We start from the raw sequence: 26,843 nt of genomic DNA, 5'->3' as shown, positions 1-26,843 counted from the left end.
TACAGACATTAAGTTCCTACGCATTTCGGCATTTCAAATGCCTTGATCTCGGTATACTTTCTGCGCTCAATTCTAATTTTATTAAAGTTTTGAAAAAACAGTTACATCATTTCCTTCCAGTTCGTAATTCATACCCCACAGCTTTTTGGGCAATGTAGTTCCTAACAATTTTCTTTCTACCTTACAACTAGGCTTGGAAAGACACGGACTGGAGTGTAATTTACTAAATAGAGGAAATCGCTATTTTATACATAGTATTGAACCAATAATCGTTAAAGAAACTTGCGAAATATTTATCACGCTCGTTATGGTACAGCATTTAAAATTTGGAAGGACCCATTAATGTTGAAAGAAAAAATGTAAAAGTAAAGTTCAGGGTTTATAACTGTTTGTCCAGGGTGACCAATCCTGTCTGCAAAGGGATCGTTGTTGGAAACCATAGCAAACTACATTGATTATTTTTTTTAACCATTTGTGGAGTAACTCAGTTCCTACTTAAAAAACACCAGTCATGTATTGAGAATATTGCAAAAATAGAGTGGAAAGATACATACCAAATGATGCCTTGATCTCTGTATACTTTTTGCGCTCAATTCTCGTTTTTTTTTTAAGTTTTGAAGAAACAGTTGCATCATTTCCTTCCAGTTCTTAATTCATACCCCACAGCTTTTTGGGCAATGTAGTTCCTAACAATTTTCTTTCTACCTTACAACTAGGCTTGGAAAGACGTGGACTGGAGTGTAATTTACTAAATAGAGGAAATCGCTATTTTATACATAGTATTGAATCAATAATCGTTAAAGAAACTTGCAAAATATTTATCACGCTATGGTACAGCATTTAAAATTTGGAAGGACCCATCAATTTTGAAAGAAAAAATGTAAAAGTAATGGTCAAGGTTTATAACTGTTTGTCCAGGGTAACCAATCCTGTCTGCAAAGGGATCGTTGTTGGAAACCATAGCAAACTACATTGATTATTTTATTCAACCATTTCCTACATAAAAGACACCAGTCATGTATTGAGAATATTGCAAAAAATAGAGTGGAAAGATACATACCAAATGATAACAATGAATGTTATCTTACTTTATTCTATCATAGGCAATGATTTGGGCCTATCGGCAAGTAATTATTTCCGGCGTAAAAGGAGTATTCATCTAAAAAAAATCACAATGTAATGCTAGCAGAAATTATGCAATTCTGTCTAACGAAAAACATCTTCCTTTTTGGATTTTCTTTTAGTCAAAATTACGCATGCTTTCTAATGGGATGGTGGAAACAAGAAGTGGCCTGGAATACCCAACATAAAAGATTTGTGAGGAAAATCGTAAATTGGACGAGATTCATAGATGATTGCTAATTATCTGGGATGGAACATGTGTGGAGTTCCAAGAACACTTCAACATTCTGAATGAAAGCACAAACAATCTCAAATTTATCTTTCAATTGAGTAATCAGAGGGTAGTATTCTTGGACACAGAGATATATGTAAATGAAAGCAAAATACACACCACACTCCACCGAAAGAGCACAGTCACAAATGCCATATTACAAGCAAACAGCTTCCACCAACCCTCACTTAAAACAAGCATACCCTATGGAGAATTCCTCTGAATTCGGAGGATCTGTGTGAAGAACCAGAATGGTTAAAACACAGCAGGATTGCTAAGGGGAGATTTAAGAACAGAAAGTACAATACAAACATCATCAATAGAGGGTGGAATCGTGCTAATGATAAATCCAGAGAAGAATGTCTGGTACCAAGAGCACATCCGAAGGAAGAAAATGATGATCAGAGAAAAATCAGATTAATTACTGATTTCACGCAGGACTCAAAAGCAATTATGACAATATTCAGAAAGAATTGGAAGATCTTGCAATTGGATAGTACGATAGGCAAAATCATGGAGAATCATCCTATCGTAACCTATCGCAGGGCCAAAAACCTAAAGGACCACCTCATACATAGCCATTTCAAAGGAAAAGATCAGAAAGAATCTTGGCTACAAACAAAAGGCTTTGTAAAATGTTTTAACTGCAAGGTGTGCCAAATTGCAAAACCTATGACGGAATTTCAAATGGCAAATGAAAAGATTTGGAAGATTCAGGAACTAATGACGTGCAGGAGCAAATACACAATTTATGTGACATAGGGCCAGATGTATCAAAGGGTTTTACCCATTCAGTGTCTACGGGGAAATGTGTTCATACATATGGCCCTGAGTGCCCTTGTGCACTCAAGTATGTTAGGAGCACCACATGTGAATTAAAGAAAAGAATCCTGGAGCATGTACGTGCAACAACAAATAAAGACAGATGTAACGTGATGGCTAAACATATGGAGACTGTCCATAAAAGTGATTGGAAAACTCAAGTTTTATGGAATTGAAACCGTACCATTTAACACAAGAGGAGGAAATAGGGAGAAAATCCTCCATCAAAAAGAGTCAAGACACATCCTAAACATGAGATGTATGATGCCTTTTGGTCTGAATCAATCGGAGGAGCTATATATACATCTGTAAAAACGGCAAATATTTGTTGCTAAAGTGGACACACAAATATGAAGGAAGAAAAGTGGGCCCCAACCTGAGAGATCTCCATTAATGGACGCTGAAAATAAAATAAAAAGAAAGTAATTAAAATGAACTGAATATAATAAGCTAATCCAGAATGGACAAACAGTGATAAATCTTGAACTTTTCTTTTAAAACTAATGGGTCCTTTGAAATTTTAAATGCTGTACCATAGCGGGATAAATATTTTCCAAGTTTCTATAACGATTATTGGTTAAATACTATGTATAAAATAGCGATTTCTTTCTGAACCAAGAGCTACCTTTTTGCCAAACTTGGTGTAATTCCGTTCAGGAGTTCGGGCTGTAGTCGTGTATAAAGTTTCCAATGGGAAATAACATGGAGAATACACGTTTTGAGACCCCCCTTTTTTCACGGCCCCCGCTTAGCCAATCGCCCCGGAACTTGCAGGATAGGAGCGGACCAAAGCGGGTCATGAGTTTTGAAAATTTTGCGAAGATTCGTCAACCAGTGCCAACGTTATTGGGAAAACAAAAAACGAGTTTCCTATTGACACTAGGTCCTAACTATAACTATCTACTGGCGACCTCTTCATCTAGTGGTCTGTTGATCCGTCACTTGTATTTTACTTAGACCCATTACAGCCTACAGCATTGAGTAAGGGGTCAGATCACTTCAGGCATAGACTCTTTTGCACTGTGAGCAAAGCAATTATCTCTGATCACAAGTGCAAATCCTGTTAAGAAGTGCCCTCAGTACCAGGGTTGGTGGGTGGTGATTTGGCCAATTTTGTTTCTATTATTTTTTAACCTTTGTTTTGTTTATTTCTTTACTCATCCATGTGTGTTTAAATGTGCCTTGAGGTTGCAGTATTTTCAAGTCAATAGTACTTTTCCTTTGAACCAGTATGAATCACATGTTCCTGAAGTCTGCATTAAAACGAAAAAGGATTTCTAAAACTGTTCTATGTTTATATGCCAGCTGGTAAGGACGCACATATACTGTTTTATTAAAATTGGCTAATTTATTTTTATAATTTTAAAATGTAATTGCAAGCTTATGACTGAAACGTTTAGGTAGTGGCAATGAGCTTTTTATTTTGTGACATATGCTTGCAATAAAAAAAGCACTCATCATTTTACCAGATTGCCAAGACCAGACCTATTGTCTTTGCAATGCTTGTTTCTATAGTTGTGCACTCCTTGTCCTTCCCAGAGCCCACAGCATCAAATAAAAGAATCTTGTGAGGTGAAGTATGAGATAACGCATTCTATATGATGTCATAGGCATTCACTTTCATTTTGGGAAAATGGCGATCATTATTCCAACTAGGTCTCAAACGTTTGATCAGATGCAAAGTTTAATACAGCACAATAGCTAAAGACTGAGCTGGTTCTGATTTTAAAATCCTTTATCAGAACAAATATGTAAAGTGCAGGAAATAATTATGAATCAACCATACCTTCAGGGTCTTAGCCTTAGAATTTGGGCCTTCGTCTACACGTTTAATGGCCAAGACACTTGCATCACGCTTGGCTGCTTCTTGCTTTTTCTGGAGCTCTTCCTCCTGTCTTTCTCTTTCTTCCAGCTTTTTACGAACCTCAGCTTCTTCATATCTAGTTTAAAATTAATTTTTCTAGTTTTAATCAAATGACTTCGCTAAGAAGAGCTTAAATTTCCCTTCATCGAATTAGATAGAAATATGCATTATTACCAAATACTGAAACAACTTACTGACAAATTTATAACAAACTCTTAACTGCTATCAAGATTAAAATATTTTAAGGATTGGAATCCCTGTGGCAATAGCTGTTTCATACTGCAAATACTTTAGGATACATGTGTAATACAATAAAAAGATGGTTACATACTCATGGTAACTATGGTAGAAGAACTGAACAAAAACTGCAACCTTTATCTACTTAGCGCAAAGGTTTCAAAGAAAAGAATCTCTTGAGGACCTAAATATATAAGTAAGAAAAGAGTATGTTTTAATGTAAAAAAAAATGGCATATTTAGTGTTTTTGATACAGTATTATCATTAAACATGTAGTTACGGGGGGGCAAGATGGCGGCCGTCATTGTGGCCGTGTGAGGTGCTGCGCCGTTCCTCGGTCGGGTTGTCAGTCTGCTGGGGGCTTTCTCCTACCTTCGCCTTCACTAATCTCCAGCGTGAGGTTGCTGTGCCGATCTGCCGTGTTGGACGTGGCTCAGGGACCAGAGTACCTCCGGTGCAGCAGCAGGGCGGAGCTGCAGAGCTGCAGCAGAACGGTTCCCGCGTTTGGTTGCTCCGGGTTCGGAGTTGAGAGATTCAGCTGTGCCGCGTTTGAGAGTGGAGCTGAGCTGGCGGAGCTGGGAGCTAGGAGCCGGCGTCCGCTCCAGAGGTCCCTCGCAGTTTGCAGTTTGCTTTGCTTTACTGACATAAACGGCACCTGGAGGATTGAAGCGCTTGGTGAGCCTGCTGAGCTGGGCAACTTGATCGCTGGGAGGAAAGAGGAAACATTGTTGCAAGTACCGGGCATTTAATTATATTTCCCTGAGGCAAACTATATATAGATACTGCAAAGACAATGCTAATGCCAAGTCAGCTATAAATTAAGTTGAATCTTAAAGTGACAAGTCTAAAGCCTAAAAAGGAGAGAAAAAAAAAGGAAAAAAAGGGAAAAAAATATTTTCGAACATTAAAAAGAGGCTTTTTTTTTTTTTTTTTTTGTTACTTGGACTCAACAATGGCGCCGAAGGGAAAGGGAAACGTGAAAAATAAAGGTGGAGTAGTGTTTGAAACTCCGGTTGGGACTCCTGTAAGGAATGGGCAGGCTGAGGGGAATGGTGGAGGAGTAAAATCGAGAGGAGTTACCTGTAAATCCAAGGCTGCGGAGGCAGAAAATCGATTGAATTTGATAGGTACAGATGATGTAACAGGTGGAAAGACTAACGTAAGAAATATAAAATCTCATTCTACTGTGCAGCAATCTGTACAAAATGGACAAGGAGCCTTAGGGGATCTACAGGCAAACTACAGAGACTCGGCAGCCCATCAGTCACAGTTGCAAGGTACACCTGTTAAACAAAAAGCTACCGCTGTTGCAGCAATCTTTGATAAAAGGCGGGGGGGTCGCCCAAAACAAACCGTCGATATAGATATAGAGCCTACTAGTGAGAAGAATACTAGTAAGGCTGCAGCTGAGGACGGGATTGAGGTAGATACTTTTGATTCTGCCAGGAGTCGTGATGCAACAATGGTGGGAGGTGTGATCACTCAGATTAGTACAAAAATTGTATCGGACAAAGATATCGAATCTGAGGTAGAGGGGAAATTTTATTCAATGTCAGACCTAACCAACTTCTCTGATAAAGAGCAAGAAATGGATAGCACCAGTAATCTTGGCGATTGGGCAGATCTACCTGAATACGAGGATGGAGAAGACCCAGAGTCATTTCAGACCCAGGTTACAGTAAGAAAGGGGAAAGATATTGGAGAATCATCACAATTAGCCCAAGAACAACTATTTGCCCAGATTAACTTGGATGAAGAGTTGGAAGATGAGGCGGTTACACTTGGGCTCATATACAAGACCATTATGACTCATCGTAATGAGACAAAAACTGAGGGTCTGAGAACGCAAGGTGCTGTGAAGAAATTACAGAATAACGTTCGGCGGTTAATAAAAACCTGTGCATCTCGTGTGGTGGAAGTGGAGGAGAGAGTCTCCTCTGTAGAAGATACTTTGGGGAAGCAACAAGGAGTTGTTGAAACCTTACAAAATGCTAAAACTGACATGGACTGGAAGCTCACAGATTTAGAAAATCACTCAAGACGCAATAATCTGCGAATTTTGGGTGTGGCGGAAACAAGCGAGGGTACAGACCCTCGCAAGTTTGTTGTGAAGTTGTTTAAAGAGGCTTTTCCTGAACTGGCTAGTTGGGATTTTGAAAGAGAGGTGATTAGGGCGCACAGATTTCCATTCGTGGCACGACAGCGTGCGAGGGATGCCCAAAATATATATCCGAGGGCTGTATTAATTTGCTTGAATAATTATTTGTTGCGTGAAGCCCTTTATGATCTTGCCCGTCCTGGGAAAAAGCGCAATGCTATGGGCTGTGAGTTTTTTGTACGCCCGGATTTTTGTCCCTCAACGGTAAATGAAAGATGGCATATGCAGAAGTTATTTACCCCCCTTCAAGCTGCAGGTGCCCAGGTTTTTTTGCTTAATCCCTCCAAATTAAAGGTCATCTTTTAATGGGCAAACAAAGTATTTTATGTCTAGTCGATTAGCACAGGATTACTTATCAAGCATCAAAAAAAAGGAAGGATGAATTAGATTCATTAATAGGAGAAGGCGATTCAATCAGATATGATGTTTTTAATAATCTGAGTTAGAACCGTTATCTGGTAATTAAGTATTTTGCATTATGTAGTTTGGAGGTTGGGGCGATTGGTAGGATTAATGTTCCCTGTCGTTTTTTTTTTTTCTCAAGTTGAAAGTCATAAGGTACCTCTCTTTATACAAATAGATGGGTTTGAAGAGACTAGTTTTTTTTTCTCAGCAAAGGGTGATTTAATATTGATATGGATATTCAACGACTAAAAGTTGTTAATATTTGAGAATAACCTGGAGAGAGTACTACATATTTTTGGGCTGGGAACTCGACTAGTGGGGAAACGGTTGACGCATCTCAGCATCACAGAGGAATATGTCCTTAAGCCTCTTTTTTGGGTGGTGGGGGAGGGGTTGGGGGGTTGTTGGTGGCAGGTTGGCACTGGAAGGGGTGGGAAGGGATGGGGGGGCTAGGATAGGGTTGGGGGTAAAAATAAAAATTGAGACCTATCATGTAGAATTGGCTGTACAAATTCTTTTGTATCTTTTTTCATGTTTAGATGAGGGAGGATAAAATAATTATTGGCACTTGGAACATATGTGGCTTGAATGATGCTAAAAAGAGGGCTCTTTTCCGTAGAATTGTTGATTTTATGCATGTTGATATCCTATGCATACAGGAGACACACATTCCGTGGGGGAAGAGGGATTGTTTGAAAGTCCCTGGTTTTGATCTAATAGTCTGCTCCAAACAGACATTTATGGTCAGAGGGGTCGCAATATATGTAAGGTGTGGTATGTGGTATGTCTAAATGCAAAAGGTCATTAGCTGATAAAATGGGTAGATGGGCCATAGCTGAACTGTGCATTGGTGGGAGGCCGTTGACAATTTGTAATGTATATGGATCGAATTTAGATGATCCCGAAGTGTTTCAATTTTTAGATGTTGAGTTGGCAGCATGGCCTAATCCGTTATTCATGTGTGGTGATATGAATATAAATATCCCAAGCGATATGGATTTTCCTAATACTAATATGTATGCTGGGAGAAAACCAAAAGTTTTCAGGGCTCTTCAGTCTCTTCTTCAAGAGCATGGTCTTGTAGATTTATGGTACTTACATAAGAGAACCGAAGATGGATATACGTTTTATTCTATGCCCCATAAGAAAAACTTTAGGCTAGATTTTGTTTTCGTATCTAAACAAGCAGCAGCGAGTAGTAATGTATCATGTTTACCACGTTTTCTTTCAGACCACAATCCATTAATTGCTCAATGTCTGTGGTCCTGTGCCCGAAAACCGCCAAGAGACTGGACCTTTAATAGGAAGCTTTTATCTGATGAGGGGTATCGTACACATATTAGAAATTGGCTAGCTCAATTTTTGAGTATAAATAGAGGATCTTCTACAGATCAAGTGGTTTGGGACACCTTGAAGGCTGCATTACGTGGGGAAACCAAAAGCTGGTCTTCATTTAGGTGGAAACGAGAGCAAGAACGGATGCGTAAGGGAGTCAATGGGCTTAGAGATGCGGAAATAGAATTGGCAGGGAATGTTAGGAACGGGAAAGACACAGCTCCGTGCTTACAAAAGATAGCAATCCTTAGGGCAGCTTTGATAGAGCCATTGGGGGAGGATCTTGCGCTAAAATTTCTACAATATCGAACAGAAATGTTCGAATTTGGGGAGAATTCTGGTAGGGTCCTTGCTAAGAGGCTTCGCCAGCAGAACATTCAGAGTCAGGTACTGAAAATTCAGGATGAATATGGAGTAATACAGGAGTCACAGGAAAAGGTTAATGAGGTCTTTTTAAAATTCTATTCCTCGTTATATAGCGAGGATATTACTAGGCTTAATATTGAGAGAGCTGCCGAAGCGTATTTGTTAGACCTGCGGACTGTTGCTATCTCCTCTGAACAGGCAGAATCTCTGGCCCTACCTATTCAATTGGAGGAGGTTGAGATGGCGTTAAAGTCATTGGCTAACGGCAAGGCCTGTGGACCAGATGCTGTACCCCTTGAGTTTTAGAAGTCTTTTTTTCCTGAAATCTGTCAGTTTTTTTTGGAGGTTTTAAGAGCAGCCCAGAGGGGTATGATACCAGAATCATGGCAAAACACAATTATAGTTTTGTTCAGAAAAAAAGGCAAACCTGAGCTATTACCATCATCTTTCCGACCTATTTCTTTAATTAATAGCGATTCAAAAATGTATTCAAAAATTATGGCCAGTAGACTTGTACAGGTGATTATCCCTCTGGTATCGGTATTTCAGCATGGATTCATACCTGGCCGAGATACTGCTGATCATGTTAAACGTTGTATTGCATTACTTGATTGGGCTCAGGTTACTAGATCTCCTCTTGGGCTGATCCTGCTGGACGCCGAAAAGGCGTTCGACAGGGTCTCCTGGGGGTTCCTGTGGTCGGTCTTGAAATGGAAAGGCTTTCCTAAAGAATTCATACAGGCAATTGATGCAATGTATAGGTCTCCTAGGGCCCAACTTCGTATATCTGGTCAGCAGACCCGTTCCTTTTCTATCTTTAGAGGTACGCGACAGGGGTGCCCATGCTCCCCCTTATTATTTGCTCTTTATAGAGAACCCTTTCTTTCTAAAATTATGGTCAATCTACGTATTAAGCCGATAAATGTTAATAATATGTCATATAGCTTATTAGCATACGCAGATGACATAGTAGTTATAACTTCGGAAGTGTCTTCAGCTTTTAGGGAAATTAAGCAACTGGCAGAGCAGTTTGGGGAGGTATCGGGCTACAAGCTTAATGTCTCAAAGACACAGGTGATTCAGACATCTAGCATGGCTATTTCTGACGCCCCGGTGGTTACGGAAGCCTTATATTTAGGGGTGCGTATTACCTCTGCAGTGGAGAACATAGCGGATCTAAACATCATGCCCGTTATTGATGAAGTCAATAAAAAACTGGAAAGATTGGATAGTCTACACCTTTCCTTATATGGGCGGTGTAGTGTTATCAAAATGTTAATACTACCTAAGTTTTTATATTTATTTAGGACCATTCCTCTTTTGTTCTCTCAAATTTCTTTGGCAAAAGCGGATAGAGTCTGCTATAGATTTCTTTGGGGTTATCGACGATCACGAAGGGCAGCCAAATGGATGTATCTTCCTAGGGATCGTGGGGGTTGGGCGGTCCCTAATATTATTTTGTATTATTGGGCTGCAATGCTACAGGGAATGGGCCTATTGTTATGTGGTGACAAAGCAACTATACCAATATGTAACTCTCCCACTATATATGAGATAGGGTTAGGTTCAGCTGCAAAAGGCATATTACTTGAAGTACTGGAGCCTAGTTATTTTAAGAGGACCCGATTTAAGGTTTTGTTAGCAGCATATTCCGTTTGGCGGAAGATTAGGCGGAAACTAAACATCCCAAACGTGAATGTTTACACATCTTTTAGTGCCACACGAATATTTCCTAGTCTATTTCAAGACAATGTTATGTACCGATGGCAAAATAAGGGGATTTATGTGCTCGGCGATATTACGGAGAACGGCACTGTACTATCATATAGGGAAATAAGAGATAAATTTCAGTTATCGCAACATGATTTTTTTAAATATCTCCAAATTCAAAGCTTTGTTCAAAAAATTCTCAGGACAAACTCATGTATTTTGGAGGAAGTGCCCATAATTGAGCATATAAGGAAGAGATCGAGAATTGGTATCCTATATCAATATGTTCTATCAATATTTCCTGATGATTTAATTATTCAAAATACCAAGTGGGAGGCGAAATTAGGCATAACAGGTATTGATTTAAGTTTGGTGATAGAACTTGCTAATAAGGTTATAGTATCTGGCTCCTTAAAAACTCAGAGCTATATGGCAATGTTGGACTTATATTATACGCCTGCTAAGATAGCAAAATGGGGGGCCACAAGAAGTAATACATGCCCGCGATGTGGTTTGTATGCAGCGGATTCAATTCATATGTTTTATTCTTGTTTATCACTCTGGTCCTTTTTAGATGACATCGAGCAGTTTATTAACACTACGCTTAAGATTCAGTGTGTAATAACACCAGCTTTGGTGATGTTTGGTTTAGATGTAGGAAATAGTTCACTAAGCGGAAATGCTTACAACGAATTAGCCCTAATATTTATTGCCATGTCACAGGTCCGGTTGTGTATTACCTCACAGTGGCTATCCCCGGATGCACCGACATTTGTACAGTGGCGGGCAAGATTACTTGCCATACATTGCCTAGAATTTTCTGTATTTACCTGTAGAGGGGGGAGACGCAGGCAACTGGCAACCCAAGTTTGGGCACCTATCGCTGAATGGATTGGCTAAGCTGTCCTTGATAGCAGGATAATATATCTGTATTTCTTTTTATTCATATGTTTCTAAAAAGTGCCTTTTTGTTTGTATGTTTTTTAATGTACTATCCCTCTCATTTTCGGTGATACAATGTATATTATGTCTATATGATTTTTCTACGTATACTGTCTTATTTAAGTATGTTGTATAGTCGATTCGGTAGTTCAATTGCTTATTTGTATTGTTTAAATATCCGGTCTCTATAATAAAAAAATAAATAAATAAATAAAAATAAAAAATTAAACATGTAGTTACTTTTCATGTACTAGTAGTTTCTTTCAAATAACAAAAGACAAGGACTACATTTTTCTTAAAATTGTAAAACAAATCATAATTTTCAAATTTGCAACTTTTATGTAGGAAACATTTCCAACAAATGTCTTTAGAACTAAACAACCAAACATATATTTTTATAATATTAATATCTCATTTTCTTATGGCACCTAATAATACTCTTCTGAAATTGTTTATTAGAGCTACTGTTGCTAAAAAGTTGCTACTATTATACTATTCATGTTACTAAATTTATAGACCTCAGAAAGATTAGTCCTTCCCTGTATTCAAACTAGAGACGTGAAAATATAAGTCAGGTTATAGCGTTTGAACTCACTGGCCCTTCTGCCAAATTTTAAAGCAATTCACTTTAACCTAGTAATACACATCTATTCGATCAGTTAAAGTACAGCACCAAAAGGTCATTTCCTGCACAGAAACCTTGTTATGATTTCTTATTTCCAAGCTCATCCTCTGCTGGAAGCATTTTTGACTGTTTGGTGCACGAGAAAAAGCCTCACCAACCTCTATTACAGGAGGCTTTGAGTTGGAGTACCAACATCTATTACAGGATACTTTGAGTTGGAGGCGGCAAGCATGTGAGAGATAGAAGGGCTTAACAGGAACTATTGTTCATAATAGGCCAATCGGTCAAAGAGATATTAAATTAACTTCAAATGAACATCAATCTTATATCCTGTGTCATATGGCAAAAGAAATTTACAAATTAAATGGGAGGGCAAATATGGGGCGGGACACATATGAACATTGCAAGTCAATTAACTTATTTTACAATATTCAAAAATATATATATTCAAAAATATTTAAAAACTATAAAGATAAGGTGCTCACAGATAAGTGAAAAGGAAGCGTGTTTTGATAAGTGAAGGAGGGATTTATAAAAACATACATCGCATGGACAACATGAGAAAACTCCTTATACACAATTTACACAAATTAGGAGTTTTGTTGTAAGGTGTTCAACGGCGTTTCGATCTCGATTATTCAAGATTATAAGGCAAGAAGAGATGGGTGATTCACTCACCTTTACTCACCTTATAATAATTCACTGTAATTACTTCTTTAGGAATCTTATGCATCGTGCGTTTTGTCTAATTTCTTTTTCTACTCTTTCACTCCTTAATTAATTCTTACAATTCGCTGTGCTTGTAATACGTTATCTTCTGCTGATTCATCCATCCAGAATTTTAGACTCTCTCAACCTTCCCCTTGTGTCAGAGTTCTATGGCTTGCCTCAAATCAGTCCACACCTTAAATGTATTCATTACTCTGTCACGCTGCGACATGGCAATCACTCTGGGGACCTAAGTTTGAATCCTGCGTTATCCTTACTATTCAGATGATGATGATCTCGAATAATTGAGATCGATACGCCGCTGACCACTCCTAATTATTTGGTAGCAATTTGCGCGTGCTTTTGCAATGTACTTTGAGCAGGAAAGCTCTGAAGCAGCCGGTCCTGAATGCTGGAGACACTTGTAGCCTCATTGGGTGAAGTGGTGGTCACTCTGGCAGCGGCCTTGGGGGGTGAAGGACTAAGTATCTCCGGAGCCAAAATAGGGAAGGCTGACAAAACACAATCTAGGTTGCAATTTGAACAATGCAAATCAATCCGAAACAGAGAAGAAGATGCTGAAAATTAGACAGACGTGCGAGAGGCTTCGAGGTCAGAACTGGGGGACGACCTGCGCAAAATACTTGAATCAATGCAACAAAGCCTCTCAACCATTGATGGATAAATCGATTCACTCTCGTACCGCATGGATCGCATGACAGAACGAAGAGACAAGCATGTGGAGAGCAGGGGGATGGGAGCACACTTCTTCACCTCCCGGCACAGTTCGCCCATTAGCATCCTGGTAAATGCAGTTCAGTTTAAATGCTTACTTGGATTTTTTGTTGAATTGTTTCACAAAAGTTGGTGCAGGAAAGTGCTGTCAATCTCCAGACAAATGTGTTTCTGGATATTGGGGGCGCTAGAGGGCGCACACGCAGAATGGCCGCACTCGTGTGAGGCTCCTGCAGCCTGGACAGGAAATCCTGTATTTATCCTTCTTAACCAACTCCAAACCCAATCAAAACCAAGCACGAGTGTAGGAGACGCTACAATACGAACTCGGTGAAAGTTTGAGTGCTCTCCGACCTGGCAGGCCAAAGTTAGAGGCGACGGATTGTTTGACCAGGGAGCTGCGCCTGAGCCTGGCTGAGCGAGCAGCGGGAAGTCGAGAACTACGCTACACCGCGGCATCCCACGAGGCGCGCAGACCTCGAGGGAAAGGTCGCCAGGGACGTCCCTGGCTATCGTCGCTGCCGCAGCGTGACGAGTGGTGAGGCACCGGGACAGAACTAATCGGTCCTGGAATCATCTGTAGCACCCGGCAGAACCCCTGTATAACGGACGGCTGTGGAGCAAAACACTAGATGAGGGGGCCAATGGCGTTGCGGTGAGACGCGCTGACTGCGGATGGGCTGTGGTGCAGCTATTTTTAACGGCGTGAGGTGCGGCACCAATATGGACAGAGTGGAGACACCGGAGTGAAAGAGCAAGGCATAGAACCCCCGCCCCGCTGCCCGTACCGAGCTGATTTTATTGTGACGAGCTGCACGGGCCTTCCTGAGCACGGCGCGGTTCCCTGCTGAGCCGCCCTAATAGGACGCTGGTGTTCGGGTGTGATTCCTGACGGAGGCCAAGTACTCGTCTGAAGCAGAAGGTGACATCGGAGGAACCGGGCAGTGCAAAGTGCAAAGGCCTGCGTACCGGGCGTGCTACGGTGCTTTACCTCACGCTGGGACACGGCTGGCGGCAGAAACTGTGGGCCGAGAAAGACGCGGCCCCGGTGCGCAGCGGGAGAGGCGATTGGGAACCGCGAGATGACGACCGGAGAGGCCTAAAACACGCACACAGAGTCAATTTGTGGCACTTAGCAGGCAGATGATACTGTGGTAAGGTGATCGCACCAGAATAAAAGCGGTGGAGGCGTACGTGGGAGGATACAGAAGGGTAACTCCTACGCTGAACCTTGCGGGAGCACTTTAGAGGCATAAAAGGCCGGGCCGAGCCAAGGGGGCGAGAAACTGCACGAGAAATGGACACTAAGCAGCAGCATACTCAAGCCGCACTATGCCGTACATGCCTATGAATGCATCCAATGCCTAACACATAGCCACGGCTACGCAAACGGGCTCTGGAGGCAGCTGGGATAGGCTGCGGCGCGCCTCAATACCACTTACAGGCAGCAGTGGTACACCCTCCATTGTAATGTGAAACTCTATCACTGATAAATCCCTGTGCTGCAACGTGCGACCATATTGGAGCACAGGGCTAAGAGCTCTGGCTGCCATTTGTCGCTCCGAGGCCGGGTGATCTACGCCACTGCCCAGTTTGGTCGGACCGGGGAGTGCTACCGACGGTGCCACGTTGACACAGCTAAGTTACTGTCGAAGATTACGATCTGTTGCACACAGCGCAAAGCCCGTCGACAACTGGAGCGAGCTCTAGCTCTTCCACGTCTGAAATACAACAGCTGATGCAGGAAATGAGGCAGGGGTTTGCCACAATAGTAGATAAAGTCGACCGAATATCATCTAGGATGGACGCTATTGCGCAAAAGATAGATGAGGAGCGAATCACCGAAACCGAAAGGCGAATATCTGATAACAATGACACTACGGCCTCGCATACCACGCAACTTTAGAGAATGGATAATGTCCTTAGAGTAATTGCTGCGAAAAATGAGGAATTGGAATTCGCAGCCGGCGTAATAATATCCGCGTAATAGGCGTGCCGGAGTCCACCAACACGGGGCGTATGGAGGAATACGTGGAGAAGATACTCCTTGCTGCGATAGGGCCTGAAGCGTTCTCCAAACAGTTCATCGTTGAAAGAGCACATCGCTCGCTTGGACCGCGGCCTAAACCTGGGGTGCCGCCAAGACCCATCATTGCACGACTCCTAAATTACCGGGATACCGCGTTGCGAGCAGCACGTACCAACCAGAACCTAGCGAGTGATGGTGTCAGCTTTTCCATCTACCCAGACTTTACGCCTATAGTACAAGAGCAACAACGTAAATTCCTTGAAGTCAAGAAAAAACTCCGTGCACTACAGATAGACTATGCACTCTTGTATCCAGCGAAGCTGAGAGTGACCCACCAAGCAAAGCAACACTTCTTCACGAATCCGCAGCAGGTGGACGATTTTTTGAAAGCTGTGCGAAGGGCACAACCTGGGCGCCGAAACGACGACGACGAAGGACTGGAAGATGAACAATCGATGAACGGGGACAATTGACTTAGAGATCTGAGTATTAAGCTGCTGTATTGGCCCATTGACATTCTTTAAGAGGCCCACAGGAGGGCTTCTATCGAGTGAGGACAACGCTGCTGGTGGAGAATACCATGGACGGGTATTGGACTGTTGGTGGTAATGTATGCCAGGCACCACCCACTTCCCTAGACTGTGCCCGATCGAGGCTGGACAGGACGAAGGGCGAGGTGTAGGGGGTGGATATGTGTATACCTCAGATGACCCCTGTTTGGAATACCCCGATGAACATGTTTGTTACACTGCAACTGTTGTGCTGTTTAATTAGGATATGGGGAGGAGGGTGGGTTGGAGATTCTGGCAAGTTGGGGATGCTTCAGTGGGTGGGGGAAGGGAGAAGGTTTTTTGAGACTTACTCGGCACTACATGCTATCATAGATGGTACTATTGTCTTTCTAAAAGTCATGCATGGTTCTGAATGGTTGCGGAACAGGGCACGTAACCTGCTTGCAAGAGAGAAGAAGATTTTGTGTGGTTGGGGTTCGACTGCTGGGGTGGCCTGGGTTGAGAAGGGAGGAGGGACATGGTTGGGGGTACCTCAGTGGGGAGAAAGTAAGACTCGGGACCTTGAACTGGTTTGGATGAGAGTTATTGCTAATGGCAAGTTGGGGTAGCTTCAGTTGGGGGAGGGAGGGGTATGGGTACTTGAAAAGTCTGTTACAGGTTTGGGCGAAATATCTATCAAAGAGATGCTACATCTAGATCCGATAGGATTGCAAGATGGCGAAAAGCGGGAGATTGCTCTCGCAGTGCATATTGTACACACATGCATTCACTCACGATACTGCACTGGCATGTACGGTACTAAGGGGCCCGGATTGACTGGCTGTTGTCCTAATGGAGAGGTACAAATCCCAAGTGTCACTATTATTGGAAGCTGGCCCTTGTTGCCCTCCCCAACACACTGCATAGTCCCACGAGACCAGCCTGATCATGGGGGACACTGATTTAAACATATTGACATGGAACAGGAGGGGCCTAGGAGACCCGAGGAAAAGACGACAAATTCTATCTTACCTGGACCGCCACTCAATACACATAGCCTTTCTCCAAGAAACTCATTTCAAAGCACAGGCTGTTCACACCTTTGCCAGCAGGTGGGCGATGCACACTGCCTTCTCCTCCTACTCGACATATGCTAGAGGTACAGCGATACTAGTAAAGAGGGGCACGCCCTTTGTCATAGCAGGCACCAAAGTGGATGCTCAGGGAAGGTATTGTATGATGTGGGGCAGACTAGGACATATTGCGGTCACTTTGGTATGCTGCTATGGCCCCATCATCGATGACCCTCAGTTCTTCACGGACTTATGGGCAGCCATTGTAGGTACAGGCCCACAGCACCTCCTCTGGGGGGAAATTTCAACACTACACTAGACCCGGCTGTGGACAGGTCGCACCCGGCCCCTCATCATTACACTAGGGCTAGGACAACACTACTCGCGTCACTCAAAGATCACAATTTGATAGACACCTGGAGACATCAACACATGGACACTCGGGAGGGTACACATTTTACGACACAAGCACGTTCATGGGCGAGGCTCGATTATATATTTATCTCACCTCAGTTCTACGCTACGCTTGTAAAGGCGCAACACCTCCCTAGAACATACTCTGATCACTCGCCTGTAAAAATTACGTTGAGGTTTGCGGACCTCGGCCCCCCTACAACTGCCTGGCGATAGCAACCCACGATGTTACTTGATACTGTATTTCAGGAGGAACTGCGAGAAGAATGTTTAGATTTTTTCAAGCGAAATAAAGATTCTGTGAATGACGTAGAAACTATTTGGGATGCGTTCAAGGTGACTTTGAGGGGGATCTGCATTGCTAAGGGGTCGGGAGTTTTGAAGAGTATAATGGTACGACTGACAAAACTAGAGGCTGAGCTAAAAAACCTTGAAGCATCGTTGGCTAATTGTCCTGATGATGCCACCCTCTCAGACATACGTGAAAAATTGACTGAATATACCGACGAAGCCGCTAGAGAGTCCAAATTTAGGGGCAAACATTGGATAGCTCGCCGATTTGGCGAAGGCGAAAGGCCAGGGAAGGCTCTGGCTGCGACGATGAAACTAGCGCGACCCCCTAATATTATATTAGAACTTGAAAGCCCAGAGGGTGAGGTGTATAGAGACACCACGCAAATTCTCAACACTTATGTGGCACATTACAGCGCATTGTACACGTCCACTAGGACTGGTGATCTCCACCTACAGGACTACCTTGACGATGTATCCCTGGGTTGGTTGAGTGACGCACAGAGGGCATTTCTGAGTGCCCCTTTTGAATTGGATGAGGTGCGTGATGCTATTATGCACATGCAGTCGGGTAAGGCTACGGGGCTCGATGGGATCCCAATAGAGTTTTATAAAAACGTACATTGACTTTATGGCACCGGTGTTACGGGAGGTCTACGAAGACGCACTCGAGGTAGGCCACTTACCCCCATCTATGCGTGCAGCACTCATCACATCACTCTTAAAACCCAGGAAACCGGCGAATAGATGCGATTCCTACCGGCCCCTTTCATTGCTTAACTGCGACGTGAAAATACTAGCAAAACTGATCGCTACTCGTATCAGTCTCCTGCTTCCTAATTTGATTTTACCTGATCAATCGGGCTTCGTTCCTGGCAGAGCGACGTCACATAACTTACGCACCTGCTTTTCAGTCCTAAACACAGTACACGAAGACCAACCGATGGCTGCCATTTTCCTTGATGCCACTAAGGCATTTGACTCATTGGAATGGGATTATGTGTTCCAGGTAATGGAGCGCATGGGTTTCCCAGCTATATTTATCTCATGGATCAGGCTGTTATACGAAGTTCCAGTGGCCAGAGTGCTTATCAATGGCAGGCTTTCCTCTGAATTTTCTATCACTAGAGGCACCAGGCAAGGGTGCCCCCTGTCACCGCTGCTGTTTGCTATAGCTACAGAACAACTTGCGGCAAAGTTGAGGCAGCATCATAGGGAAAAACGCTGAGATGTTTCCAGAGACAAATACGGATATCCATGTACGCAGATGATATTACTTTATATGTGTGAGATCCCAGTGAGAACTTAAATCCAATTCTCAGAGAATGTATTCGCTTTGGTAGACTCTCAGGAGTCCAGATCAACTGGGGCAAGTCTTGTATTTTTCCACTCACGGCATCCACAGGACGATTTGTGCTGGATTACCCCATTGCTTGGCGCGAGGGAGATTTTCGATACTTGGGTATCCACATAGAAAAAGATCGGGATGAACTATTGAGGGCCAATTATGGCACAACAATGACTCGCATTATAGATAATATTACACGATGGATCACCCTGCCTCTCTCCATGGCGGGTAGAACGTCTCTGATTAAAATGGTGATCCTGCCAAAATTACTATATCTATTTTTAAACATTTTCTTCTATCCAGGCAGGTTTTTTTTTCAACAACTCCGAACGGAACTCATCAGATTAGTATGGGGCGGAAAATCGCCTCGGCTCAAATGGGACATCCTCACTAGGCCATACAACCAGGGTGGGTTTGGCGTTCCAGATTTTGAGCTGTATTATCAAGCTGCCCAGGCTCACTATGCCTTTTTCTGGGTGCGTCAGCCTAGGTACATGCCCCAACTGGCGGCGGAACATTGGTTGGCTCATCCAATCCCCATAGAAGGCGCACTATATGCCTTAGTCCCAGGAAGAGATAAGACACCCACGACAGTGATGAGCACGGTGACCGCATGGACCCGACTGGCTGCTAAATTGGAGACTAGCATGCTCTACGCACCGCTATTGCCCCTCGTTTATCATCCAAGCATGCCCCTACTACAGGAGGCAGGTTTTCGTAAACTGCTCCACAGTATCCACGACATGGGGCGACCTGTATCATGCTGGCACATTCCGATCTATGGAGCATTTATATGAAGGCATACAGCCATCTCCACTTGACGTCTTTCTGTACATTAGGCTACGACAGGGACTTAAAGCGCTTACACCTGACTTCCCTCATGAGCCTCAGATTTTTGCACCGCTGCAACGCTTTCTTCAAGATGATACGCCCAACAAACTGGTATCGACGATATACAGATCGGTCCACTCACTACTAGACGCCTCACCATTACCGGCTAGAGCAAAATGGGATCAGAAGCTGGGGGTGCCACTAACGGACAAACAATGGGAATTTTGTCTACAGCAGACAGAACGCATTTCCTCTAGCAGCAGATTCAGAATTATACATTATAAATTTGTCCATAGACTGTATTACACTCCAGCCCGAATGTGTAGATTTCAATTACGCGCCACCGACAATTGTGACAGGTGTCACGCCCCAGGGGCTGATTTTCTGCACCTGGCATGGGTGTGTGATGCAGTGCAGATATACTGGCGCCAGGTGTTTACAGCTCTGTCCAAAATGATTAATACTGAATTGGAACACTCCCCTATTCTGGCTCTCCTGGGATACGTAGAGCCCATATAGGCGGCACACCGCAAATTCACCGCACTAGCCTTTCTAGTTGCTAAAAGAAGAGTTGCATGTAGATGGGGCAGGGTCCCGAAATTTAAGAATTGGCTGTGCGACTTACCTATTGCCAAGAACAGATCACTACATGTTCTGAGTTATTGCCGATAGCCTCTCGACCCACCGATATTTGGGCTCCGTTGAAATGTTACCTATTAGGAGGGGACGAAGCTGCTGAGGAAGGGATGCCCTCCTAGGTGGACGCTGGGAGATCCTTTATAAGTTACTCTTAGACACACATCTGAGAACACTACATTGAGAATTTGGGGTCGGGGTGCTGGAGAGGAATGTGGGATGGATGATTTTGGGGAACGGTGTGGTATTATTGTGCAGTAATACACTAGCTGGATCGCCCTCACGCTGCTTGGAGGCAGGTATTAGGTACTTGTTGCATCTCCTTGATGAATGCTATACTGCAGAGACTTTTATTTGTAAATGTGTGCGGATACTACCGGCAACTTGAGATGCAAATTGAAATTGGGATGGGTAAAGTGCGAGACCACCTGATTATTGCACAGTGCTGTTGCAATGAGTCTACATGTGTTCAGTTGCCCTGATTCTGTACATGCCTTGTTGATTATGGCCTAAAATGTGTACACCTGAATGCACCTTTTTTGATGTATTGTCACTCAAAATTTCAAAAATAAAGTTAAAAAAAAAAATGTGTTTCTGGATATTATCCTTCGTCGGTAGAGATAAAAAGAAAAATGATTAATCTGGGGTTGCTGAGAAAGCTACCACAATCCTCTCAGGTCTCTGGCACATCATACATCTCCAAGAGCTCGTCAGCTCAGTGGCTCAAGGGAGCCTTTTTAAACAGAAGGGGAATGGATCACACTGCCTCTCCTCCCTGCACAGCTCCCCCTTAGTATGCTGGTAAATGCAGTTTAAATGCTACCTTGAATTTTTGTTGAAGTGTTTCACCAAAGATGGTGCAGGCCAGTGCTGTCAATCTCCAGACACATGTGTTTCTGGATATTATCCTACATCAGCAGAGATAAAAAGAAAAATTATTTTTCTTTGCTCTCTAATACTGCTGCTCTCTAATGATGACGACTCAACCCAGAAACACATGTCTAGAGAGACACAGCAATGTCTGCACCAACTTTGGTGAAAAACTCCAGCTAATTTTGAAGTAAGTTTGAACTGTGTACTGCATTTACTAGGATGCAAAGGGGCGAACTGTGCTGGGACTGTGAGGCAGTGTGCTCCCAACACCCAAGCATGTGGAGAGAATCGACATGGTGGAGCACAGGGTCTGAAAAATTGAGGACATACAGATGGAATCCACAAATGAAGCTAATGGATACTCTACAGTAATAACTTGTGTATAGTTGGCTAGCCAGAGTCCACCCCCACAGGCAACATGAAGCTATTTGTGGAGAAATTGCTTAGAACACTACTGGGCTGACACCTTCTCCAACATCTTTGTTCTAGAGCAGGCGCATCATTCTTTGGCACCTAAGCTGTATAGTTGGCTAGCCAGAGTCCACCCCCACAGGCAACATGAAGCTATTTGTGGAGAAATTGCTTGGGACACTACTGGGCTGACACCTTCTCCAACATCTTTGTTCTAGAGCAGGCGAATCATTCTTTGGCACCTAAGCTGCCACTTGAGGCTCCCCCGCGTCGGCTCATTGCTAGAATATTAAACTACTGAGACAGGGACTCAGCACTATGAAAGGCAAGAGAGTTGAAGGCTCTTAGCTATGAGGGATCCAAAATATCACTTTATCCGTATTTCACTATAAAAGTACAAGAAGTAATGCAAAGATTCACCGCAGTGAAGAGGAAGCTAAGAGACTTAAACATTGAATACGCAATGCTTTATCAGGGTCATCTGAAGGTCACAATCGATGGCAAAATGAAGATAAATGCAGACCCTAACAACCTACAGCAGGCTCACAAACATATAACAAAGCCCAAACACGGGGGAGAGACGCCCGTAGTTGACAAAACCAAGGAGCTGAGCACTAACTCACTGGATCAAAACGACTAACTGAGTAGAGCCTTCTACCCGGACCACACTAATGGTGCTAGAACTGAAATACAGAAGTCAACCTGCGGAATATCGTGGTATGTGTACAACCTCGAAAGTGAGGAGGAGCCCAAGTCCCTCCAAGTTTAAGACAAAAATATATTATGATTAAGTGTCGAGGGCATCGAAGTATCTAGACACATACTGATCTGAGGCACCGAATATAGAACTGGAGGAGATATACATGTACATGTGATGTTAAAGTATGCTTAATGTATTGATTAAGTCAAAGTTAAGGTAACAGTCTAGATACAAGTAACTTGACGGGTGAATGCACTTGGGCTTTAATAAGCGGTCGGGCACTTTCTTCTCCGTTGTGTATCACACAGTTAAATGGAACGTTAAGAGGTGTTGGTTCACAGGAGGGATAAGGGCGGGCACAACCAAAGTATGTCAAAGTTCGGGGCAAGCCGTGGGGGGGTATAGAAGATGTAATAGTATGTGCTATAAGTAGCCCAGGAAGTATCATCAGGAAAGAATTCAATAAACAGCAAAGGTACTGTGAAAATGGTTACACACTATGAGCGGATACAAAGAAAGAGACCTGCCTAGCGATGGACGAGGGACATCGCACATTTTTTTTAGCATGGAATGTTAGAGGGTTGAATGATACATGCAAAATGCGTAAGGAGGTATCCTAGTTACATAGACACCAAATTGATGTAGCAATACTGCAGGAAATCCACCTCCCACGGGGCTGCTTACGCAGAAAAGAATGAAGGAGATTGTGTAGCAGCTGGTTTCATGTCACACACACGAGGAGTGTTATTATGTGTTAAACAGGGCTTCAATATTAAACTACAGACATTAGACGGGCAAACCAAGTGCTCCAACCCTTCAATCTTCATTATGCGAGAGTCCAGATCGGAACGGGGGTCCTTGCCCGCCACCCCACCGAAAGTCGCAGAATAAAGCTTCCTCGATCTCGATCGTCCATTCGCTCAAAGGTACGGCCGATCCTGAACAGCCGCCCCCGATAACCTTACAAAAAGACAAAGGAAAAGAGCAAGGAAAGCTAGGTCCAAATTAAAAGGTAAACAAGGGATCACCATCGACAACTTCTTTTCAAAAACTTCGATCAATCAGCCAAGAGCAAATGGATCAGCAAACACCTCTTCCAACACTGTCACTATTTTATCAGAAGGACAATCCCTCATCCAGGCAAAAACTTCAACGAAAACTTCCAAACCGTGGACACAGTCATGCGGCACAGGTCAACCCTCCTCAGAAGGACTGAGCAAGACTCAGAAAGCACTGACTGCTCGTACCGACATAAAATCACCCTCGCAACTCGCCTCGGAAACAACATCATTGGTGAAAACCTTTACTCCGACTCCAAATGCTAATCAGACTCCCGTACAAGGAAATAGACCAATAGCTGGGAGTGACCCGCTCGAAAAAACATGTCCCTCGGAGCAACTAACAATCAACCTAAAAGGAGCCACAACATCATGTAGGACCCAACGAGGAATTGGCCAAACCCACACCCACTCAGTACACGATTTGACCCCGATCAAAATAACCAAAATCGGGAATGACAGGCAGTGTACCAAACAAAAAACAATGGCCCAACCGGGAATAATGCAACACAAACCAGGAACCCGTGTCCGACAAAGGAACATCACCCTGATTTTAATAACCAAAAACGGGCAAAACCGCAATCGTATAGTGCAATCACATCCGGTTATTGAACCCAAAAACAACCATAAGCCACCATTAACCCTTTCTCCCGCAAGGGGTTCCAGCGACAAGGGTTCAACACAAAACGTGACCAAAAAAACAAAAAAGCATCCAGTGAGTAACCCCAATCACTATCACACGCTCTCAAGAATTATTGAAAAACTTGATACCAGATCTAGAACCAATGCTAACATTTATCCCCGAATATGAGTCAAAGGGCTTGCATGACATTCTAAACAGAGGAAACTTACTGAAATTATTTGGACTTGTTCCCGAGCTTAGAGGTATAACCTCTCAAGACCTTGTCTAAGATGTGTTCGGCCAAAAAACAGATCATACAAACATCGAAGTTTCGGTTACAACCTGGGCTACCAAGGAGATAGCCGCAAGAATCTTTGAAAACAAAGGATCATTCGAACACTGGGGAATTATCATTACACAACATACACGCAAGAGATATCCCTTCCCGCTTGTAAAACGTTTGCAGAATACAAGCAGTGAGGACAGAACTAACCATAAGCAAACCTCGTGTCTTCATGGTGCCCTCTCGGCTACACTAGCCCAAGAGAACTGTGGTAATGATATATTCCAAATGCAATCTTGTTCAGACGGGTCCCAAACCCAGGACTGGTCATGGATCCCGTAAACCTTAAATCAAAAGTATACCTAAGAAAAATGAACTTTTAAATCAAAGTACACGGCCAAATCTTGTATTCAAGGACGGGGTCAAAATGCCTAAAATAGGCATCTGCAGTTGGAATATTCATGGATTTAGTAGTATGGATCAAGACAGTGATACTCAATTATTTTTTAACAAACATGACATTCTACTACTACAAGAGACCTGGAATCTGGTATACCCCGCCATTCCTGGCTTCACCGAATATCACATCCTTGCCGAGAGAACATCCAAGTTTGGGCACCCCAGTGGTGGGTTATCCACTTACATCTCGCAGAAATACAGTTGGGAGCCGGAAAAACAGGACGTGGGACTAAACTGGGTGCAGGTAACCAAGATCTCTATAAAACCCCGCCACCAATTGTTATTAATAAACATTTACATTCACCCTGATCGAATGAAAAAGAAAGAGAAACTGGCCGTGCTTGCTGAACTTATAAAAACACTCCAGAAATCAAATTCCCAAAGTTTGCTGATTCTATCAGGCGACTTTAATTTAAACCTAAATGAGGACGATTTACATACTCACATCTTTAGACAAAACACCCGGGCTGTGCCCAACTCATCAATCTCAAAACAACTGACTACGTTGGGATTAACTATCTTAAAGTCTGAAACAGTAGGCGGATTGACAACATCTCCCGCATACATGAGTGGCAAGGTTTTGTCAACGATCGACTTTACCTTAATCAGTAACAAACTGATCGACTTAATGGAGGGCTATGAAATAGTAATGCGATCTGAAAGTGACCACTTTCCTCAAATTATTTGGATCAACTTAGGGGTGCCGGAGTCTGCCCAACTAACTGCTCTCTCTGCTCATACATAGAAATTCAATTTACGAAGACTGCGTTGGAGGGGTAGCGGAACCAAAGCCATCCACGAAACCGCAAGCGCCTTCTTTGCTCTACACGAAAATGAACAAAAAGAAGATCCGGTTTCAACTTGGGAAAATCTGTTAGAGAACCTGTCCATTCAACACTCGGTACCCCTTGCTTCGCATCAAGTCCCACTAGTTTTACGGGAACCATGGTTTAATAATAAACTAAGACAGGAAAAGAGAAAATTAGCCCAGGTGCAACGGAAGGCAATAAGGAGTAACATTGAGCGCTCCTCACTAACCTACTCCCTTGTTAGGAGTATGAGAAAAAAGTATCGTAAAATGGTGTGGAAAGCCAAGAATAAACAGAAGGAAGAAATGTGGTCGAAATTGCTAGTAGCCAGTAAGAAGCGCAACACAAGGGACTTCTGGGGTATTATTAACAAATTAAACAACGCAGAAGTAATATCCCAGGATCCCGGCATTAGCAAACAAAGCTGGGAAGACCATGTCAAAAAGCTCTATTTCAAAATAGACGAATCTCTTTCTGAAAATAATTGTTGCTCTAATCCCACCACGAATTCAATCCACCTGAAAGGAGCAGTAGAAAACTCAACAAATAACCGAGATATAGGAAGGCTCAATGACCTGCCGATACAGTCTGACTCATTTTATGGGGAGAGGTGTGGCGCCGCGGCCAGGGCGACTGACGCTGGAATCTGGGGATCAGGGTTCGATCCCCGGCTCCGGCGGCAGGTTAGCCCAGCACCATGTGACTCTGGGCAATAGCTCGCTTAATCTTCCCGACGGCCCCCCCAGCGCCTAGAGACCCTTACGGGTGATTGTGCGCTTTACAAATGTGGATTATTATTATTATTATTATTATTTTCCAGGGACAGAGTCAAAAGGTTTATTAACAAACTTAAAACAGAAGGGGCACCAGGACCCAACGGTCTTCCTAATGCAGTATTTAAATATAACGCTGATTTTTGGGCCCTCCAGCTGTCTGCCCTGTTTAACCAAGTTTTTGCCCGTAAGCAGCAGCCTCCATCATGGAATGGTAATATCATCCACCCCATTTTCAAAAAGGGGGACAGGAGACTGCCACAGAACTATCGTCTAATATCTTTGATAGACGTGGAAGCCAAACTATACGCATCCTGCATTCTGGAGGAAATACAGGAATGGGTGGATAATAACAATCTAATCCCCAGTTATCAAACAGGTTTTTGAAAAGGGACAGGGACAACAACAAATCTCACAGCCCTAGCACTCCTGATAGAAAGAG

At 43.1% G+C, this 26,843-nt stretch overlaps 1 protein-coding gene across 1 annotated transcript in view; it reads right to left on the bottom strand.

Moving 5' to 3' along the window:
- USP8 (ubiquitin specific peptidase 8) overlaps window positions 1-26,843 on the bottom strand; it is a 627,337-nt gene that overhangs the window by 515,813 nt on the left and 84,681 nt on the right. Inside the window, exon 4 of the mRNA XM_078684757.1 lies at window positions 4,002-4,155. Within this exon, the coding sequence (XP_078540883.1) occupies window positions 4,002-4,155 (154 nt within the window). The remainder of the gene's footprint in view (window positions 1-4,001; window positions 4,156-26,843) is intronic.

This window comes from Lissotriton helveticus, chromosome 3_2 (assembly GCF_964261635.1).
Source record: "Lissotriton helveticus chromosome 3_2, aLisHel1.1, whole genome shotgun sequence".
Taxonomy (NCBI): domain Eukaryota; kingdom Metazoa; phylum Chordata; class Amphibia; order Caudata; family Salamandridae; genus Lissotriton; species Lissotriton helveticus.
The sequence above is the reverse complement of the archived record's forward strand: the minus strand, read 5'-3'. Positions and strand labels throughout refer to the sequence as shown.